General features: G+C 41.4%; 1 protein-coding gene across 1 annotated transcript; it reads left to right on the forward strand.

Annotated features, from left to right (window-relative positions):
* The first annotated feature begins 2,265 nt into the window (after positions 1–2,265).
* On the forward strand, positions 2,266–21,544 carry SLC30A8 (solute carrier family 30 member 8). Its single transcript, XM_079301810.1, has 8 exons — positions 2,266–2,396; positions 10,431–10,635; positions 14,199–14,337; positions 17,420–17,573; positions 18,093–18,273; positions 18,655–18,760; positions 20,279–20,413; positions 21,381–21,544. Exons 1-8 carry the CDS (start codon positions 2,317–2,319, stop codon positions 21,524–21,526), a joined length of 1,146 nt encoding a protein of 381 aa, XP_079157936.1. The 5' UTR covers positions 2,266–2,316; the 3' UTR covers positions 21,527–21,544.
* The last annotated feature ends 609 nt before the right edge of the window (positions 21,545–22,153 follow it).

Below are 22,153 nucleotides of genomic sequence, written 5' to 3' on the forward strand. Positions count from 1 at the left end.
TTGAGAAATGTCCTTGACTAGGGTCATTAAAACTGGTGATTGGATTTGTGGTATTTTTAATGTAGGCTCAGAAACAAACTGCATTACTATTGAAAGCCTGAGATGAATTTATTGAGATGGTCTGAATAATTTTTCTGACACAGAAATTCCACAGCTGCTGTCTCTCTCTTAATGAGTTTCAGAGTCTGTATAAAGAGGAAACCCAAGTCTTTGTGGATAGCTCAGAAGAGATTTCTTTCCATCCTGCCTCACAGCCTGTCTCCTGAGAAGCACAACCATCAGCACTGGCAATAATAAACACAAAACAGAAGTCTAGATTAAATGCTGTGAATGATCTATGGCTTCGTTTTCTTGGTATGCACCTGAGGCTCAAGATCCTTTTGCAAAATGATGGAAACTCATCCATCTCACTAACAAAAGTTACATGCCTACAGTGATTCGAATCAGAAACTGGCTTTACCTGTAATCTTCTGAGGTGGGTTTTAAATTTTCCTTAAATTGAAGGTACTTAGACCTGATGCTTTGGCTTAGCACCCTAGAAAAGCTGAGATCCCCTGTAAATCAGGTTCCAGCTCAGGTTTATTTTTCTGATATCCTGAATCTGCAACAGGATGTTGCTCTTTGGTAATTTCTGAAGGAAAGATGAGATGAGATGTTTACAGAGACACTGCAACAATGGTGATATTTATGGGATGGGGAGCCAGCAGAATCTCTCACTGGGTGTGAATTATAAACCTGTGTCAGGTTCCAGGGTGCACACTGGAGAGGCCACCTTCGTTTTCCTCCCTTACTCCCTCTTGGCAACAGAATAAAGTTGCTCCTTAGTGGCGTTTCTGGGGTGACAATAAATGTGGCACTTCTGTTTTGTAAGATTTCTGCAAATGCCCTGTATCCATATACATATCCTTGGACCTGAGTCTCTTCTCAAACCAGACTTGGACAACCACATTTTCAGGTCCAGTAAGTGGCATCGACTTCAAAAAATATTAAAGAGGAACCTTTTACAGTTCAGAAGATAGGAAGTTCCTGGAATGAGTCATAAAATCAATCTCTTCTACCTAATAAGGTACATAATTTGGTATAAAAGCTGGGAAAAGGCTCTCTAGGAAAAGGCATTAGAGCAGCAAAGAAGGGCAGCACATTGTGGGGAAAACATGTATTTCTGCTGTGGCTGTTCAGAAAAATGCCTGAGATACAGTCAGCTCCCTGGCTCACAGGTTCCAGGGAAATGTTTGCACAGCTGACATGTGGGAGTGAACATGTGGATCTCTGTAGGCATAAGCCAAATTGTTTGCATTTATATGTACAAATGTACCACCTGTCCCCATGAATTTCAGACAGAGTATGTGCTCTGAGAGCTGAGGGAAGGAAGAGGCAATCCCAGTTCATCATATTCACATTAGAGTACCTGTGGTAAAAAAGACTGCAGAATTTAAGTGCAGCCCCCCACTGCCTTGTTCTAATCTCTCCCACAAAAGCAGTGCGCAGGTAGGGTTCTCACTCACATTATTGCTTCTGCCAATAATTTGGTAAAACAAGGCCAGCAGTGGTGCAAGATTTCCCATTAGTGCTGAAGCAAATGTCTGAGGTCAGGCTGTGAGAGAGGTGAGGCCGGAGGGCTTCTCCTCCTCTCCAGGGACTGTGGCTGTCACTAGAGCTAACAAACTGAATAAAGCACAAGTAACAACCTGCAGTCCTTCCTGCTGAAATGAAGATTTCAATAACCTGTGCTGCAAATGGCAATAATGAGCAGCCTCTTCTGTTTCGAGCCATTAGGAGAGAACATGCCAGGGGAAGAAATCAGTCCTTAGAGTGATTGCTTAGATTAAAAGGCTTGCACAAAGCTGGAGTGAGGGAGGCTTACTTTCCTTCCAAGCCAAGCATGCAGAAAGGCAAACAGGGGTTTTGCAACTCAGGCTGTTTTAATGACCTTGCTTCTCTTTCTCAGTGCATCCACGTGAGCTCTTTGCACACACGGGGTGTGCTCTGCTGTGCTGGACCCTGTGCCTGGCAGAGCACGCACCCCCTGCGTGACCAAAGAGCAGATCCAGCATCAAACATGCAAGGAAAGAAAGAAAAACAGGGAGGGAGGCCCAAATCCCCAATCTGACATGCTCAGCAAGTTACTGGTTGGCATGGTAGTGACGGCACCAGCACTAGGAAAGAAGCTTTCTCTTGCAGTTTGTCTCAGGTTTATTTGGAAGATTATTAAAGCATTTTGGTTTTTGAATATTTGGCAGAGACTTCTGCATAAGTCAAGACAGAGAAAAGAGAGTTTAAAGGGATAAACCAAGCAAAACTCCATTGACCTTCCTCATGGCTACTGAAAAGGGTCTTGAAAGAACTTGTCTTGTGAGCGAGAGGGACACCAAGAAGTACTCCCTGGCCCTAGACAGGTAACACAACTCTTTGTTTCCTTCACTGACATTTCTGTGTCAGAGCAATGTGAGATCACCAATCTGCCAACTGGCTGCAGGAGTCAAAGTCTGAAGAGTTTCACAGTGCATACATTTTATTACTTTCAAAAATGTTTTGTTCAACTTTTTCCTTCCCAAACTTTCTTATTAGATATTTGAAGCATTTACTAGACAACAGTCTGATGTGTCTGTGTCTGTGATGGATTGAACCAATCTACTGTTGAAGCAAGTGTCTCTTGCTATGTATTTTATAAGCTTAGTAGATTTATTGTAGGATGCAAAACCTCATGGATTATGCTGCAATTTTAGGCTGAATTATAATTGTGCTATTGCACCATGTTTGGCTCAAGGCTCCTCCATGCTTGAATGTCTAAATTATCCATTTTGTTTGAAAGAAAGGTGGTGCTTTATTCTTGTGGATAGTCTGTTGGGCTTAGAATTAATGTACCTGTTGTGTGCCAGAGGTCCTGTGAGTAAAGCCTCGCTTGGCTTGAGTGAGAAAAGATCCTCTGAACACATGAAATACTGTAGATGGGGTTAAAAAATGAGTATGTGTCTATCACAAAATAGTTTTGCAGTTTAAGTTTTTTTCTTTCTTCCTCTTACTCAGACTAGCAAGTATTTTTAAAAGAATAAAGCTGCTCAGTTACAGCTTAGCACCTCTTGACATTTCCATTATCTCATTGGTTTTCAGGTTATTTATTGCTTGGCTCTTTTAAAATGTGGGACAGAAGCTTGGCATAAACACTCTCAGTTCAAATGGAAATCTCTCTCTTCATGTTCTTATACTGGGGTCAGTGCCATCATATTTTAGTCATTTGAACGTCTGGGTTATTATTTAAATATTATTACAGGGCTCCATAAATACAGATGGCACTGTCCAAAAAGACTCCTGTGGTAATATTTATATTTCAAAAAGATCCCATATGATTCTGCAGTTATTGAAGACACTCAGTGTTTTTTGAAAGTTTGCGATTTTGTGGACAGAGCTTCAGTGCTCGAGGTCCTTTGGCCCCTTGCAACCTCTGGACACAAAGGACAGCTCTGGGCAAACCCATTATATGGTCCCCTGGGACAGGGACAGCTGTTAGGCATTCTTGTGAGGAAGCATTTTTCTCTGGATCATCGGTCATGGGGAATATCCCTAGTAAGCAGATGGGTAGGATGCACACTGGATGCAAGGATCCCTAGCAGCTGATCCTCCCATCTGAGAGCTGATATACCTTCTGGAGTAATTTTTTTCCTTATAATTCTTTCTTAAATTCGGGTTGAATTTCGGACTGAATTGGTGCAGCATTTGCAATTGCTGGGCTGATGCTGCAGCTACATGCAATAGCCCCTGAGCTGCAGGGCTGGTCCCAGGAGGGCTCTACAGTGCTGGTCCTGAGGGGCCTGAATGATGGAGGTGGTAGCACAGCTCTCCAAAATGAAGGAGACTTGTCATCCAGCTGTGTGACTTTTGTGCTGCAGCTCCATTTTGCTTTTTCTGCCAGATGAAATATGATTAATTACAATTTAATTACTCTGTTCCAGAAATAACCAGAAATAGGGGCTGAGAGGCAGGATCTCCCTCCTGTTGGAAAGAGCTGGTAGCACAGGGGATGCCCTTGCTACTCCCCATTGCACCCAGGAGCTTGGGGGCTAACCTGTGAGCCACTGCCAGCCCATGAGGGGATGCAGCCCTCTGGGCCTGGGCTCACAGAGCAGCTGCCTCAAGCCAAGAGTAGCAATAAGCTCATATTAGCCTTTGGTACAAATTACCACATTTTTCTATCCCCCATGTGTAGTGTTAATGAGCAGCTGTAATGCTTTCAACAGAATTTATTTACACACAGATTGCCTATTTCCTTGCAATCCCCCAGCCTCTTTCTTTTTAATAAATGCCATAATTACAATACTCAGGGAACAAAATTAGTTTTATCTTGACCATGTGAGTAGGAAGCCTGAAAGCTGACCCCTTTCCCTGCACTCAGGGATGTGGAAGAGAGTGTTTTGCACATGCCAGACCTGTCAGTAGTCACTGGAGTGTTTGGATGCATTAAGGCTTCCCATGTCAAAATTGAAATGCTTAAAAAGGGGTGAGCTTCAACTGAGACCTCGGAAAGTCAGATCAGTTGTAGGTTTATAGGACAATTCACATTGAGAGGTACCTTAAGAATGTCTCTGGTCCAATCAAGAGATTGAATAATATTGCTCAGCTCTGTCTCCAGTCTAGTCTTGAAAAAAATCTCTCAGGACAGAAACCCCACAACCTTTCTAGGCAATGTGCTTCAACAGGGAATTAACTTTACCATCTTTTTTTTTCCCCTTATATTAAATCAGAACTTGTTTCAATTTATGACCTCATCATTCCTCCATGTAGAGCAATAAAGCTCCATCTTCTCAATAGCCTCCTGGAGTATATTGGCAGGTTGCATCTAGGTGCTCACAAAAACCCAGTGCCTACAGAAGTGCTCCAGCTTTTTATCATCCCGGTCACCCTCTGCTGAACCTGCACTGATTTACTGATCCTTTCTGTGCTAAGGACCCTAAAGCTGGACACCTACACATACTGTAGATGTGGTCTCACAAACCTGACTGTCCCCCTGTCTGTTTATATTTGTCCTTGTGAAATTAGATGTCTCCTGTTGATCTCTTCCTCCAGTCTATCAGCTGCACCTCCATGTTGGCATCACCTCCCAGCCTGATCAGGGTGCCCTACACCTCCTCCTCCAGGTAACAGGGAAAGGCATTGCACAGGATGGGTCTCAGGACAGGACACTTCCCACCAGACCTGAGGAGGGTTATGAACCGTAATGGTTACAGGGTCTGAAGCTGAGCACTCAGAACCGCCTGCTTCACCCAAAACATGTTGTCCATAACTCATACATCATGTATCTTTAAATTAGGTCTGAACTAGGTCTCTAAATTTTGTATGGTCTTTTCACAGTCAACGATGGTATTAAAAGAGAATAATTTCTTCTAATGACAAATCAATTATATTCTATTTTTTTTTCTATTTGTTATCACCTATATAGTGATCTAGATAACCCTTTATCATGGTAATGGCTTGACCAAATTTCTCAAGTCTCCATGAATGAAGACAGGCCAGAGTATTTTATTTCTTGGTGGCAACAGATCACTGTAATATTGACCAGAAATATTAAATGTCCCACTTCATAAATCAGTGGATTTGCATCTGATTGTGCCATCTATGCTATGAGCTAGATTTTGGGTTGATCCAGTGTGGATTTCCTATTATGTTCTTTATCTGTCTTTATAGTGGAATTCTGAATACCATCACACAAGTGAAACTCAAGGCTTTAAGTCTCAAGGTTTTGGTTTTTATTTTGTCTCTGAGACAAGAGACAAGGCAGGAAAAAACCCAGGGGTTGGCAGTGCTGCAAGCAGGAAACTTGTGTGAAAATGTTAGGGTTTGTCTTCATGCAAAACTTTTTTAACACAGGACATTTATCTGTAGATATTCCTGTCTATATGCCTTAGACTCCTAATTGGTTCCTGTCTGCCAGGCTCATACCAGCAGGCAAAAAGTTTGAAGTGAAGCTGGGGGATGATTTCTTCAGGTGAAGAGCGATTTTCTATTGCAAGCACATAAGGAACATTTTCTTCTTTTTCTCCCTTCCCACAGGCAATATTAAAACTCATGAGATCAAAGAGTCCTCATCAAACAATGGCTTTCCACCACTCCTTATCCTTTAGAGAATCAATGCCCAGGAAGATGATAGGTGTTCCTTGTGATTTCTGGACTCTTTTAGCTGAGGACCCTGTGGTTGTCTCCTCTGTACTGGTTTGCCAGCTGGCCCAGTAGCACAGATATCTTACAGCAAAGCCAATCCCATTGCCTTTTTCCCCCTGCAGGTGACACTGGGACCCTGCAGAAAGGGCTGTGTCTGCCCAGCACTGGCCATATGCCATCTCTATTACACACAATTCAGGTTCTCCCACTTCATCTCAGAAAGAAAATTAGAACCAAGGTAGTAAGTGATGTGAAACAGAAATTAAATGGCGAGGGCATCAGCTCAGGAAATTGATGGTTCAGAGGTATCACAATGATACATAAAATCATGAATGATGTGAGGCAGGTAAACAGGGAATAGCCACTCATTATTTCTAACAGTATAAGAACTAATTAAAATAGCAGGCAGACAGCCCCAGAGTGACAAAAGACCTATTACTTTTACACAGATCATAATTAAATTGTGGAACTCAATGCTTTCAAGTCAGCTGGGTGTGTGTAATACAGATCTGTAAAGAGATGTTGGACAGGAGCTCTGGTTCAGAACTGGGGAGCAGTAACTCTCTGGGAATGTTCCTCTTTGGTACTTTGACCTTATGTATTCCTTCATGCTCATGACAGAATTTGGATACTTGACTGCATGCACCTCTGGTCTGTCTCCAGGCAGCTATTGTTACAGTTTTATGAAGAAGGAAAACTTTTGACAATACATTTATGCATGCAGGGCCAGACCCTCAAAATGAGGCCAAATAAGATAACTAGGGCATGAATTCCTATCTACTAGGCATCTAAATGTATGTAAAATATAAATATTTGCCTTTACTTTGTGCCCACAGTAAGGAAAAGGAGAAACTGGACAGCCAGGTTATTAACAGAGTCTTAAATACCTTGAAAATATTCAAGATTGGTACATCAATTGAAATCAGAATGGTGCCAGCACAAGGGAAGTGACTATGGCTTTGATAAATTTTTATCTGAAGGCAGTTTCATTATCCTTTCAGGCAGCAGAAAATTACTATTTTCCCTCATGAAGGAGATGATCTCCTGTGGAAAGTGCAGTGATTCCACATTTTCCTCTTTTGACTGGGGAACTCATAATGGTCTAGGAGGATAGCAATTATTCCCATAAGCCTGCAGATCAAGGCACCCAGCAGATCAAGTGAAAATAAACAGAAAGGAAGTTGTAATAAAAAGCTATTGCTAATGATTTGTGTGAAATCTGCAATATGTATTAATATTTTCTGCTTCCCCCTTCCAGGCATGACTCAGTAGGAGTCTTTCACTGACATTCCCCTGACTGTCTTTTTTATAAAGGAAAGAGAATTTGAAATGGAGAAAAGATTATTTTTTGATCTGTGACTCTGCAATATGCTGGCACAGAGACCTGGTGCTCAAAGGCTACATCTTGCTGTAAAACACTATGAAGCAGTTTCTGGTCTAACAAAGCTGATCTTTGCACCTTAAGCTTTTGATTCACACTTTTATAAAACTGCCTCTTAGATTCTTAGATTCTTTTAATTAGTGGCAGGCAGCTTTTGAAAGAGAAAAGTAATGATTACATACAGGACCTGGCAGGAGTTTTCCCAACTCATCGGGCCAGATGCTGTTCTGCAAGTTCAAAGGGAGCAGTGAATGCTCGACACCTCTGGCAACTGGGGCACTTTTATTCAGGTACCCTTTAGACAGAAAAATGTGGCATTTGTGGGTTTATGCTGTCTCTGTTTGCTTTTGCATCTGTCCAGCAAGATCTGTGAACAGTGCTTTCCTGCTCCTCAGTGATGCCCTGAAGCTTTGTTAGTTGACAGAGAGACTCAAAGACAAAAAACAAAAGGGAGTGAGATCACAGAGCGACCTATTTTGTTAGCAGCAAGGAAAGGATTTGGTGGCTCAGAATATGCAGTGGTAATTTTGGCATTCCTGCCTGAGAGGCTGTTGAGCTGATCATGACTCATGTCATTAAGATGATTTTAATGTTCAATGCCAGCTGATGAAAATTGAGGTAGGGGGAAATTAATTTTACATGCAAACTATAGAAAAGCATTGGAAGTTAACTCCAGAGAGAGATCATGAGAAAGGAAATCTTGCCTGCCCTGTTCTCCTGGGAAGAGTGAGAGAGCTACAGCATTTTATTCAGCCATCTGGAAGGAATTAATTTGTGGTACCTTCTGTGTCTAATTCATCAGTAAAATATTGTACAAAAATGACACAGTGCACATGAGGAACTCGATAAATGTAAAACTAAAGGACTGGAGAAGGACTGGCTGGTAGGAACCCCAGCTGCCAGATGGGCAGCCATTCCCTAGACAGTCCAACTCCTATTTATTTGTTGTTGTGATGAAAATAAAGGAAAATGCTGACAAAAGGAGTGAAAAACTCACTGTCTCCAAGCATCAGGCATTAAATGTGACCAGTTGCTCTTTCACACTCATGTATGGGGGGAATCAGTCACCCCACTGAGCAAACAGAGACCACATGCTAACCTGGCTGGGAAACAGGCTGACTCAGGGGAACCTGGCACCCTTGGAACATCTCAATAATATTTACAGAACCAAATCCACATCGATTATCTACAGTTGCAGGGCTTGGCTGCCAAGGTGGGTCAGCTCTTCTCTCACCAGTTGTTGTGATGTTGATGAACATAAAAGGCTGAGACATCAGCTCTGCAGGTGCCTTTGCCTCTTGCCCACCAGTGTGGGACATCTGGCAGGACTTCAAACCTGCTGAGCAGCTGCAGCCCCCTCAGGCTGCCCAAAAAAAGCAGCTGGAAAAGGCTTGTTATTTCAGTACAGTTTTTTTTCTGGACATTGACCACTGCAGGTTGCCAGCCACCAGCTGATTTCTTTCCAGTGAGATTTTAGGAATCTTGACACTTCTATAAACAGTGTAGAAACACTACAGAAAGTCACCAGGATTCATGTCACTTCCTGAAGCACAGGTTTCCTTCACTCAGCTGTAGAAACAATTCTTCCTTGTCCCAGAGGAAAGTCTGAAATCAAAATGGGGAAAAGCCACTGTTATTATGAGAAACTAAGCCCAGTCCCATATCCTGCCCCCAGGCTAATTTCAGAAAAAAAACAGTGGAGTTTGTTGTGTTCCTGGGTAGCCCCTGCACACAAGGACCTCAAATACTGCAACGTGTTATAGGGATGGTGTGTGTGTGCATTTTGGCAAAATTCATCTCCAGGTGCCAGAGTCTCAGTGAACTCATCACATCAAGAGTAGCTCAGGCAACAAGTGTTGTCCTGGGAGAGACAGAATGCTTTTAAGTACCCGTGGGAGGGGGTTTAGAGGGTTGGTTTTCTTTATAATTTGGGCTCTTTTCTGTTGAGAGATAAGGAGAAGGGATGCTCAACAAATCACCTTGATGCTTCCCAGGGGACTCTCCTGGCTGCTCTGCTGAGAGCTCCAGATGTTGTGGTCATCCAGGAGCTCCCACAGATGCTGTGCAGTGAACTTGGCCCCAGAGCTCTCTACCCACACCCTGTGTGTCCTGTGCAGGAGCCCTGAGAGGAACAACACTGAGGTTTTGTGGCAGAGCAGACTTGGAGTGAGAAATCACGTTGTGATGGAGGAATGCTCAAAGAGCCACTTCTGCTGGACTTCTCACCTTACCATGAAATCAGTGGCACAAAGGGTTCTACATGTACTATAGGTTATATGTACTATGGAGAATAGATTTCTTAGATTTTATAATACCTTTGAGATTTTATTGGCCAATAATTTCTATGCTCAGGCTCTGCTGGAATATTGGTAGATTTTGTACATATGTGGAAATTTGAGACAAAATAGTTCTGTGTGCAAAGAGAGGAGAGAAATATCTTTAGCCAATTATATTTAAGAAAAAGAAGTTTGGGGTGTTTTTGATTAGTCTTCCTGAGAAAGCTGTTGGGAATAAAATCCTGAATTTTTTAGTAGAATTTTCTCCATGTTATGCTGAACTTGGTAGCTATTTGCATGAAGTACAATTTTTCCAAAGTCATGTGGTGTGCCTGAGACATACAGCCTATGAAAGCCACCCTGTGCTTCATAAACTGCTAAATGATGTAGGAGAGCCCAAAGAGCTGGGAAACACAGCCAGAACACTAATTTCATGTGCAGCTCCCTCCCACAGAGCCTTGCTTGTGCAAGCAGGCCTCCTCTATGATCTGCTCTGCTGTTCCCACTGCTGCTTTTATCCTTTGAAAGCATTAATTACATCGTTTCTGGGGCTCTAGGGCTAAATGCCTGAATAACCAGGGTTTTTCTTTTTTAACCTTCTATTTCTTTCTATCCCAAAGGATGAGCTGGCTTCAGAAGAATTCAAATGAAGAGAGGCAGCAGCAGGAAGCAGAAGTTACAGGAGCTAATCCAGCGTATCACTGTCACAGCTACTCACAGGTTTATGAGAACAGAAAGAGGGAGCAGCATCATGCCAGGAGGAAGCTCTGTGTAGCATCAGTAATTTGCACCTTCTTCATGATTGCTGAGATAACAGGGGAGTATGTGTGTTCAAACAGAGCCCAGTCTGCTGCCCAGCACAGCCACGTTCTTGCCTTCAGTGTGCACTCTGACTGCAGGGACCTGCTGACAGGGGTGAACCCACCTGGCATTAAATAACTCTCCTTTATCCCTAGTCATTAAAAGAACTGGGGGGAGGAGAGGGTTTAAGTGGAGTTATCAAAATATTTTCATATATTCATTCAAGGATTGCATCTGGGTAGGAACACAAAGATCAGTTAATGGTCTGCAAGAGTCTTTTCAAAATCCAGGGAAATCCAGGGCCAGATTCACCATCTGTTTTGTCTACAGTTAAGTCAATGTATTTATATCAGGGCACGTTTATCTTTCAAATTGGCCTGCTGGTGTGTCTCTGGATCAATGGAAGATTATTCCCCTACCTAATTAGCTTTCACTTCTGGACCCACCCTACAATATCCAATATAAGTATTTGGCTCACTCATAGAGCATTGGCTTTCATTTTGTCTCACTGTCTGCTCTCTCCATGGATTCTGTGATATTTATATCCACCTGATAGTTCCTGGCTCTTTAATTTCCACTTCTCTGCAGTGAGCTGAGGTAAGGGAAGGCATGAGGAATCCCACAGACTTTTGCCATATGTGTTCCAGCTGATGTAACAATAGTCAGCCAGGAAGGCCTCTGAAACCCTTATTTTCCCACTCAGACATCTCTGGAGCCCCATGAAAATGAAACAGAAAGGCTTTGTCTTTTCTGCAAGTGAGAAGTAGATGCATTGAAAGAGTTGCTGCATTTCTGCCTTGTTCTCTGGCTGCCAAACCCAGCAGAGACTTCTCCAGCTCTTCCCTCCCACGTGCTCCCTCTGCATGAAGCCTCTTGCTTGTAGGTCACATGAATTTCCCCATGAAAACCAGTGCAGTAATTCCCAGTGCCAGAAGTAATGCATTATTAACAAAACCATATAATCAGTAGGCTTAAGTCTGGTGAATGTGGCTGTGCTAGAGGATAATTGGAAGGACAGATGATATGTTAACTAAATGTTTCGTTTTGCTTAATGAATCATGCAGCTTTTTTGCAGTGACAGCTTAAGTAACAGGCTTGAAGACCGTTTTGCTTCAGACCATTAAACTTTGACAAACCAGTTATTAACTGCAGTTACAGACAGCTCTCTGTGGAGATTTTTGTAATTATGAACCATACATTTAATTTTTTTAATCATTGGGCAAGACTGCTGTGCCTGATGATTGACCATTGAGTGACTGACAATTTCTACAGCTTGTGGTCTATAAAGGTATAAGCATCACAGGGAATGGCAAGTCTTAAAGGCCCCTTGTTGGGAGTATTGATAAAAAGATGTGAAAGCCTATAACTACAACACTTCTTTTACTCCTGAAGATAAAGAATATCTTCCCCTCCCCTCCTTGCCCACTAAGGACAAGCAGCTTCCCTGGGCATTATTCTGCTATATGGAAGAAATAAAGCCGCATCACTTTCAGAGAGGTTGAAAAGTTGTGCTTCTTTGAATGCCTAGATCTTCCTGTGGTATTTTTTTCTCAAACCACCTGTGCTGCTCTCCCAAATGGGGCACTGTTGCTTGAGCCTGATACATCACCAACTCTCTTTGAGAGACAATTATTTTCTGTTCTTCTAAGGAAGATCCATCCCAATCTCCATAGGTCTGGAGATGTCAGTCAGACCAGTATTTCCCAGATATGAATGTGCTTTCCAATGGTTTTTGGTGGTTAAGGACCAAATGTGGATTCCAAAGCACTTCCCCTTGGGCAGTAGAAAGAAAGACAAACACTGCATGTGGTCTTATGTCAGAGCAGAACATAAAAACTTGATCAGTGAGACAGGTTGCTAAGTTAAGCAAACTGAGGTCTCTGAAACTCACCCAAGGCATTAGCAATGCATAAAATAATAATTTGCAAACAATTTTCAAAGACAGCAGGGTAGCAGCAAGCTTCTGAGATGCTGTCCCACAAAACATGGAAATAGAGTATATAAAATGCAATAGGGTTTTGCCCAAAGCTTATGATCTACATATTTGTTTGCTGAAAGATACCTGATGCCTGGGTTATTAACATCTGGGCACAGCCAGACAAGCCTTCTTCGCCCTGCTAAGCAGAACTGCCTCCCTCTCGAGGTGCAGTTATTCTGAAAGCAGTGGAAGTGTGAGATGTGCCATGGCCAGAAAGTATCTGTGCATTCATACTTGAGCATGTGCTGGGAAATACTTATTCTGATGAATTTTTCATTTTACTGCAAGGAATGAGATGCCCCCAAATTCTGCAGCCATGCTTTCTCCCTTTTGGGAAATAACTTTGAGCAAAATTCTGTGCTGAAATACCTTCTGATGTTAGGTATTCTAATCTAAAATATGCATACAGGAGGAAATTAAACAGACAGTCCATCCTGCTGGCATGAAAATGCTCCAACTATAAGGAAACAAGAGATACATCTACATGTCCTTTTGGCAGTGCATGCTGCCAAATATTTGGATGAGGGATTTTATGATGTTTTTCAGGATTCATTAATTCTCATATGGGTTGTGGTCAGGAGAAATGAGTGAGCTGAAATGAATTAAATGACCGAAGAATGGAAATTCATTGCCAAATGCAGAAACTAGGTGTTTTGGCTCTATTATGTCACTCTTCTACATTTGCACTTTGATGAAAAAGATTCCCCTGCTGCAAGGTGTTGGAAGGACAGTGTCCTGCCTGGGATCCTTGTCTTCTGCAGCCATCAGGAGCTGGGGCAGTTTAAGGCAAATTTTTAGTTTATTTGGATTTGCCTTTAGCCCTGAGACATAGTTAGAAGAAGTTGGCAAAATAATGATATTTGGCTTACTGAGTAAAAGAAATGTGAATTAAAATAACCCAAAATGTTTTTAATTTGGTGGGGTTTTTTCCTTCAGAATCCACATAAATCCAAGTCCTCACAGAGTAAGATGATATTTAGGCATATTTTTTGAGCTCTAGCAGGAAAATTAAGTAATGCATTACAGATTCAAAATGATAGATTAGTCCTGAGAACAGAACATTTTTCTCTATGCCCTCATGAAAATGGTTGATTGCTTATCACAGTTCTTCTACTGGGATCTTTCCATGTATTTCTGTTTTAGTGTTGCCTGTGATAAATAAATAGGCAGCAAGAAGAACATGCATATTTTCCTGTAAAAAGCAGGAAATTAATCCCATAAGCTAGGTCTCTGAACGTTGTACATGCATAAAAATATCAGTGTCATGTGAAAAGATAGTGGGAGGTACTGAAAATGTGATTCCTAATATGGCTTATCACAAAAAAATCTGATATTAAGATAGTCAAACAGTACAATAGTAATGTAACTACAGAACTAATGTATCACAGCTCTTATTGTTCTTAGGTCTCTCTCTCTAACAAAGAAATTTTGCTTATGTATTTCTGTTAATTCACACCTTCCACTGCATGTTTGAGGCACAAAATGAAATTATCTTTGAAGAGGTCTGAGTCTTGTGTGTGATGACTGCAAACTGAGCGTTGCCTTTGATGCCAGCAGCCAGGCTGGGCTGGGCAGAGCCGTGATCAGGCGTGTTCCCACAGGCGCGCAGGTGGCCGGCAGCCTGGCCCTGGCCAGCGATGCAGCTCACGTCCTGGTGGACCTGACAGGCTTCCTCATCAGCCTCTTCTCACTGTGGCTGGCCTCCAAACCTCCCACCAAGCAACTCACTTTTGGGTGGCACCGAGCAGGTAGCAAACGTTTTGTATTCTGAATGTGTGGAATAGGAAAGGGGAGTTAGCGCAGCCGGGGCTGCAGAGCAGGATGGTGTCCAGGCACTCAGTGCACCAATGCTCCCACAGCTCCCAGGACACAAAACACAGTAACACAGGGAATTTTAAAGAAGTAAAGAGTCATCTTTTGTCTAAAAACACACCCTTCAATTCATTATTTACCATAGTTTTGGGCTGGTGATAACTTTGAAATAGCAGCAATTTCTCTCAGTGAGTTGAGTGTGTGGAGCACTGAGCTCTCAACCTGTTATGAAACAAGTTTCTATAAAAGCAACAATGACCATAAAATTAGGGTGTGCTCCATTTCTAAAGCAAATGGTTAAATAATTTTAAAGAGTCCACAATGTTACATTTGTAGAAAAGTAAGATCCTTTAACATTTACCCTTTTCTAGATTCTTTCCTATCTCTTCATTGTTGGTTTTTATCACATCCAAACAAGCTTTTAAAGTACTTCTTCCTCAACCTAAAACACTAATTTTACAGATGATACCTAATACCAAAAGCCTGACAATCAAACACAAGTGTTTTTACAAAGGACAAGACACTAGCAAAATACTAACCATGGGCATAATTTTCTGGGAGTATGAATCAAAATATCTAAATACCAATGCCTACATGCACATGAGCACCTTTAAGCGCAGGATCCAAGTCTCTCATGTATTCAGCAGAAATCTTGACTCCATTCAGCCTCCTAAACATGAAAGTCCAGAGTTACATCCCAGGATATCAGAGGTTTATGCATGGGAATGGCAGCTGTTGCACAAGACCTATAGGAGACTGCACAAGGTGCCAAGCACAAAATCAGAGCTTGTCAAATGTGACCAGACACTCATAGCTAAGAAACCAGTATGTGTTCTCAGGCATCCAGTGAAGAAGGGAAGCCTTCAATCACCATTAATTTGATGTTCACCGTCTACAGAGGGACCTTTGCAGCCTTAGTAAACTATTACCTAACATCAGCTGATTTGCCACTACTTTTCATGTTTTTATTTTTTATCCTAGGGGAAAGAAAGTGAGAGTCTTCTCTTGCTAATGTAGGCAGGTTCAGCCACTTCATGTAACTTCATCCTCAGTCTGAACTAGATTATTTTTATTGCAATTTCAATTATTTTCATTGCAATTAAGAACTTTAAAACCAATCCTTTATTGCCTTTTTTATCCTGGTAGCAGAAAGAGCCTTGGATCAAATATTAGAATCTATTTGATTGCATTTCATGTTTGTTATCCTGTTTCTTGCTTATTTTCCCAGCTATATTCTCAGTTTAATATGCAGGTGGGTACCTTAGTAGAGTAGCTGAGGGCAGTCAGGTGGCAAAGTCACTCTTCACTGACTACCAGGGTCCTGCAGGTGCAGCCCTCCATGACACTGGAAAATATTTCTTCACTGCTTCTCTCAGACTGATAAATTGTCATGCAAAGTATGTCTGTATGGCAGTGCTCAGGTTTAGCCCTCTGGATGCCTCCTGCCCTCCTTGCTAGAACAGTGCAGCCACTTCCACAAACACAGAAACACAACATTGAAAATGATTGATAGTGTGAGCCAAACTATTTTCAGGCACAAAAATTCTCATGCACCTTAATTTTCCTCAGCTGTTCTCAGAGATTCCTGCACAGTCCTGCACTACTGTTTGCTGTGGTGTGCTAGTAGCTCTGAAAGAAAGTAACTGAGAACTGACAATCTCGAGTGAAGTATTTAGTGCTGCTGAACTGATCTGTAAGCTTAACTAAATTTTTGCCAAGATACTCCACTGACAATTAATATGCAAAGATGACCACTAACATGTCCTGTTATGGAAGATATGCATAAATTCACACAGGTGGATAGATGCATTCACAAGAACTCTTGGCTGCTTTCATGCCAATGATAGCACAGTCATCAACATCTCCAGTTGGGCCAAATTTGCAGGGATTCAACCTGCAACTTGTGGAAAAGAAATTGTATGATTTATGTTTGCTTCTATCTACTTTTAAGGAAAACTAGATTCCCCTGTCGGTGCACTGTGATTTATTATTTTCCAGTTTTAGGCAAAACAGTTGTTTGATAAGCTTTTGCAGCTTGCTAAATGGGGCATCCCCATAAAATGATATAAAAAATCATGAGCTGTTTTAATGGGTTGTCAGTGGAGGTCTGTGCAAATGCTTTCTGGCTGTCTTCTGCCTTTCACTTTACTGTGAGCTTGCATTTTCTTTGGTGTTGTCTCAGTTGTGCTCATTTACCCATTCAAGTCACACTGCAATTACTAGTCCCATTCCCATTAAAAGCATGCTGCACGTTCATATGCACTTCCCTGGACCTCTCCCATAACACTGCAATAAAAGGTGGCCTTGGGGACTGGATTTATTTGAGCCCAACTCAAAGCCAATAGAGACAAAATTAAATTTTGCTACCCTGGGGAAAAAATAACTTCTTTTGTTCTCATCACAGCTGGTGCCACAAAAATGACATTGTGGCATTGGCAGAATGAGTTCCAGGGTAAGTTTTCCTGACAGGACTTTGTTGGGAGCTGTGACTGTCTTTCTGAAGTGTGAAGTGGTGAGAGGTGTGCAGAAACAGGGGAGGCTAATGGAGGGAGATTGTGTCTGACAGTGGAATTGGGTGAGCTGTGCCTCTCCTTCTTCAAACCTCTGCTCCTGTGATGGAGACAATCTTGCTGGGAGAGGAGGCCTGATCTTTATCCATTTCACACCACAGTCAGGACCAGGAAAACTCCTTTTGCTACTCCCAGAATTCCCCAAATGATCTTTTACATCTCTCCGATTTCTTAGAATGGTGCATGAACTCAGCACTGGAAAGGGGACAAAAGTAGGAGCAAGTAGAACAGGGTTGGGACACCACAAGGCTACCCTGGATAGCCACTGGATTTACTATGATCAGAAAGGAGGGTGGCCCATTCTTTGGGAGCTTTAAGACTGCCAACATACAAGAAGCAGTTCTCCTGGCTATAAAGCTCACAAACCTGGAACCATTATCATCAGCCTCTTCAAATTTTTTGCATTCCTATTCTGACCCTTAAAATCAGATTTTTTTTTCATTCCTAGAAATTCTGGGCGCTTTGATGTCTATGATAATAGTCTGGATGGTGACTGGTGTGTTGATATATTTGGCTTGCATGAGGCTGCTACACCCAGATTATGATATTGATGCTACAGTGATGCTCATTACTTCTGCTTGTGCTGTGCTCATCAACGTCCTGTAAGTTGTTTTGTTCTCCCCTCATATGACATTTCAACCTTGAATCTGCTGCTGTAATTCAAATAAAAAAAAACTATAGGGAGACAATGGCCTCAAAAATATGAAGTGCTTATGAGTTCCATGAGGATTGGAAAGGGGTCAAAAGAGAGGTCTTGCTTCTCATTGAAAGCTGCAGTTCCTCTCCTCCTTTCTGTTAGCTGCCACACTGGGAAGGCAAATTATGAATCTACAAACCCCAGGAAAAGATTACTCTCCATATCACTTTTTTTTAGGTGTCAGAATATTCAAGAATTCTATAGAAAATGAGGCCTCATTAATTATCCCATTCACAGACTTTCTTGATTATGCAAATCACTGAAAACCTAGGAATTGTCTGCTCAGCCATTCTGCATTTCTACTGAATGTGTCAGATTTTACCGTTCAGCATTCAGAAGTGACAGGGGTGGTGATGTGCATGACTTCACTGCTTTCAGAGATGCAGTACATCCTCTGATATTTGCAGCTTTACATCTCTTGCAGACTAAGCCTGATTCTACACCAGACTGGCCACGGGCACAGCCATGGGGCACAGGTCAGGGAATTCCCTCTGGAAAAGCCAGCTCTGAGCAATGCCAGCCTTCGGGCAGCCTTTGTGCATGCCATTGGAGATCTATTCCAGAGTATTAGTGTGCTAATCAGTGCCCTTATCATCTTCTTTAAGGTTGGTTTTATTAGTTCATATGCCTGCCTTGCAATCAATGATAAGTGCTATTTTCACAGCGTTGTGACTCTAGGTACTATGTAAATATTTCCTCTGTCTTAATCATGCACACTGTGTTTTTTATCAAAGAGAATTATACTTATTCTTGGGAACTGGAATAACTGTTGAGAGTCTAACCCCTTCCTCTTGGTGCTCCAACTGGATACTTTGGTGTCTCTTCCTTTCTCCATCTTCACTCCCTGTGCTGAGGCTCCCCAACTCATTCTGTACTCATTCTGTACTAGATTAATGGAATTTATCATTCTTTCATGCTGACTAATTAAAAATGGCAATAACTGACAATAATGAAATTAACAAAGTGGTGTGTTCGTATTTTTCCAGCCACAGTACAAAATAGCTGACCCAATCTGCACATTTGTGTTTTCTACCTTTGTCTTGGCAACTACCATCACAATTTTAAGGGATATTTTAACTGTGTTAATGGAAGGTAGGACCTGATTACAGAATCAATACACTCTTTTTTTTTTTTTTATTTCTTTCTCCATAATGCTTATATATGCTGAAAAAAAAGTATAATAGCACATTTCTGCATCAGTTTCTGATATTCTCATGATTCTGATCATACTTTAAGCCTACTTATATTTTTAATCCAAATTGTTTTCTACCATTACATTATGTTTACATGTATGCCAGCTTTTGTAAAAATCTGTGTACTGGTGTTTTGCTAATGAGCTCTGAGTTGCTTTTGTTTGCCATATGTGTAACATTTCTTTCCATCACCCCTTTTTCACTCACCTTGTTCATTGTGTATTTCCTTTACTCATCTTTGTCAAGAAAAAGTGCTTTGACTGTGCTTTGAACTGTGTCTGTGAAATGGGCTGAGTGCAAGAGACACAAGTTTAAAAGATTTTTAGTTACATGAGTACAGAAAAGAAAGCTGTTAGAGCTTTCCAGTTCCATTCTAGTGCATGGAAATAGACAATTCTCAGCACAGCAGCAGCAAGAAGAGCCAAGCTTAGCAATATTTAATCCTGTCAGCCTGAATATTTGATTTGCAAGGCCAAATGACTCGAGCAGTCACAGATGCATGTTTTTGCCTTCCTCACATTGAATAATATAATGCAACCTCTCACTCAGCTGTGAAGACGTGAGGATTAAGGGGGAAAGTAGCTCTAACACTGCAGTTTTTGAATGGTTACTCAGTGTGTCTGCTTGTGTGGTTATTTCTTCTCTCTTTCACTTGCACCTACTGCTGTTTGAAGAAATAAAATATCTGACGTTGTTACAGTAGTTTCATTCGAGGCTTGGTTTGCTTGCAGTGGTTGTGAGATAGAGATACTTCCATGCAGAAGTGTACCTAGACAAGAGTGTGGCAACTGACTTTGTTTTGGCTGCCAAAATATGAGGTATCTTGGTTACTGGGAAAAAAATATCAAGCTACCAGGAAGGGGCAGAACCCCTGACACTCAGGAGTCTCTGTCTCAAAGCAGTGACTCCCAGCTTCTGTAAGCAGTGCTCTGTTCCCCTCTGCACCAAGCCCACTGTCCTCCTGGGGAACTCCCTGGGGAGTCTCCTATCTCCTAAGCAGAATATTCTGCACAGAATTTTCTGAAAAGAAATTGGATGCTGGAGCTGCTGTTCCAGTTTACTGATCCAAGTGGAGCTTGATGAGTTCATGCTGTTCACACAGGCATAAAGATGCACTCACAAAAGATGTTGGTGTAAAACTACAACATGATTTGGCTAAATAGTTCATTAGCCAATGTAAACTGCACATTCAGACTGTCCTCTAAAACATGCATGAGTCTCAACCTACCACTGAGAAGTCTAAAACAAGGGATAGGATTATATAACACAGTGAATTCTGAAATAGATGGGCTTTCCAAAGCATTGGATACTTCTATAAAAATGATACATCTAAGTGAAAAAGGGTTCATGATTCCTCTATTGATCATAATTCTTATCCCTTAAATACATTGGTTTTCCATCAATTTCTCCTTTTCAGGAGCATCAAAAGGATTTGCTTATGATGCTGTAAAAGCAAGAATTTTAGCAGTTGAAAAAGTGGAGTCTGTTCACAACCTTCATCTTTGGTCTCTGACAATGAATCAAACTGCTCTCTCTGCTCACATTGCCACAGGTCAGTAAATTTCTCTAAGCAGGGAGTAACTTTTCAGCTGCTGTCAAGTAAAGGTCAGTCTTTCTTGATTCAGCTTAAACTGACTGTATATCTGTTGCTTGTTTAAAAAATTGCCATAATTTTTTTTGAAAAATAAAATCAACAATAATAACAAATAAAGCTCTCAGATCCTACTCCCAGAAACTTTGTCAGGGAGCTCTACTTAGCCCAAAACTTAAAAACTGCAGAGGTGGCAGGACAATGAAGTAAATGGCAAGATATTTAAAACAAATTAAAAGAATTAGACTCAAACTGGATTTTTATCATGATTTTGTCAAACTTGAAAACTGCTGATCTCTACAAGAAAAACTTACAATGCCAATATGCATTCCTGATGTATCTCTAGCAGTAAAACAGTCTAAAAATAGATGGAGTTGAGAGGTAGCTCCAATCCATCTTTTAAAATATTATTTTAAATTGTAGTCTTATCCCAGTTGACAAACTATCCACTACACAGGTCAATTTTCTTTTCTGTCTGTCAACTTTTTACATATTAAGAGAAAAAAAGCCAGCTGTGCTTGGCCAAGGACAGGGCGAGAGGTGAAGTCATCCACAGGGTCCCCAGTTTTTGAAAACAGAGGGTCTATCAGCCACCCAAATCACTTGGCACTGCTGCTACTCCCTGACTGGACAAACTAATCTTTATTAAGTAGTTCTGCTTTCCTCCAGTCTTCTGCCAAACTGAATTTCTATGGTGATTACTTAACTTAATTCTTGCCAAAGTTGCATATTCCAACCACATTTGAATGAACAAAGGTTTAAAAGGACAAGAAACACTTCTCAAACAAACTTCCTGTTAAAAGTTTCTATCTTAGAAGTATACCATATCTATATTAGATACCAATGTCTATATTAGAAGTATACAATACTTGTTTAAAGTATTATCAGAATGTGTGTGTTTTGATCACTTTCTGCTTGCTATCTGTAGCAGACACAATGGACAGCCAGAAGATTTTGAGAGATGTTACCCAAGCCCTGTTTGAGCACTACAGCTTCCACTCCATCACCATTCAGATTGAATCAGGAGAGGATCAGAAACCAGACTGTGTCTTCTGCCAAGAGCCCAAGGATTGAAGGGATCAGTGTGCCGTGCCAAATAACCATCCCCCCTCTCACAGGTCAATGGAGACTGTATGTGCTAGTTGAATGTAATTGATTAACAACAAATGGTAATTAACTGGCATAACAAGCCCTGCCATTGTAAGCAGAGCATGGGCCTTTCTTTGTTGGTGTCATCTACCATGAGAGAACATGTATTAAATCCAGCCATCAGCCAGACTGCCTGTCCATCAGCTGTTTCTTTCAATTACAAGAGAAATATCTAAATTATTCTTGACTAAACCAGCAGATTGGCAGTTAAGCAGCATTTAGAGTGCCTGTCTGTAATTACAGGTAACAAAAACCTAATCAACCTTCAAATTACCAACAGACAAATTATCACAGGTGTAATGAAATGTGAGTTTGGTGTTAGCATCTTGACTCAGGATGAAAGAGAAAATTTAAATTACCAGAGGAGTTGAAGAAATCTGGGGAAGAAAGTGATGATGCTTTCCCTGCCTTTTGGCAGACACTCCTCTTCCTGCCTGTGAAGGGAAGTATCAGATATGTATCATGGTCACAAGAGAGTTCATTCCTTTCATATTTGACAAACACCTCTTTGTTTTTTAGCTAGTCCTATTTATGTTTTCAGGTGGCCTTCAG

This window comes from Erithacus rubecula (assembly GCF_903797595.1).
Source record: "Erithacus rubecula genome assembly, chromosome: 3".
NCBI lineage: Eukaryota > Metazoa > Chordata > Aves > Passeriformes > Muscicapidae > Erithacus > Erithacus rubecula.

Excerpts from the sequence above, each read along its gene's own strand:
- SLC30A8 (XM_079301810.1), top strand. The coding sequence starts at position 2,317 with ATGGCTACTGAAAAGGGTCTTGAAAGAACTTGTCTTGTGAGCGAGAGG. Across the intron at positions 18,761-20,278 it reads TTTAACTGTGTTAATGGAAG|GAGCATCAAAAGGATTTGCT; the intron begins GTAGGACCTGAT and ends TCTCCTTTTCAG. Across the intron at positions 20,414-21,380 it reads CTCTGCTCACATTGCCACAG|CAGACACAATGGACAGCCAG; the intron begins GTCAGTAAATTT and ends TGCTATCTGTAG.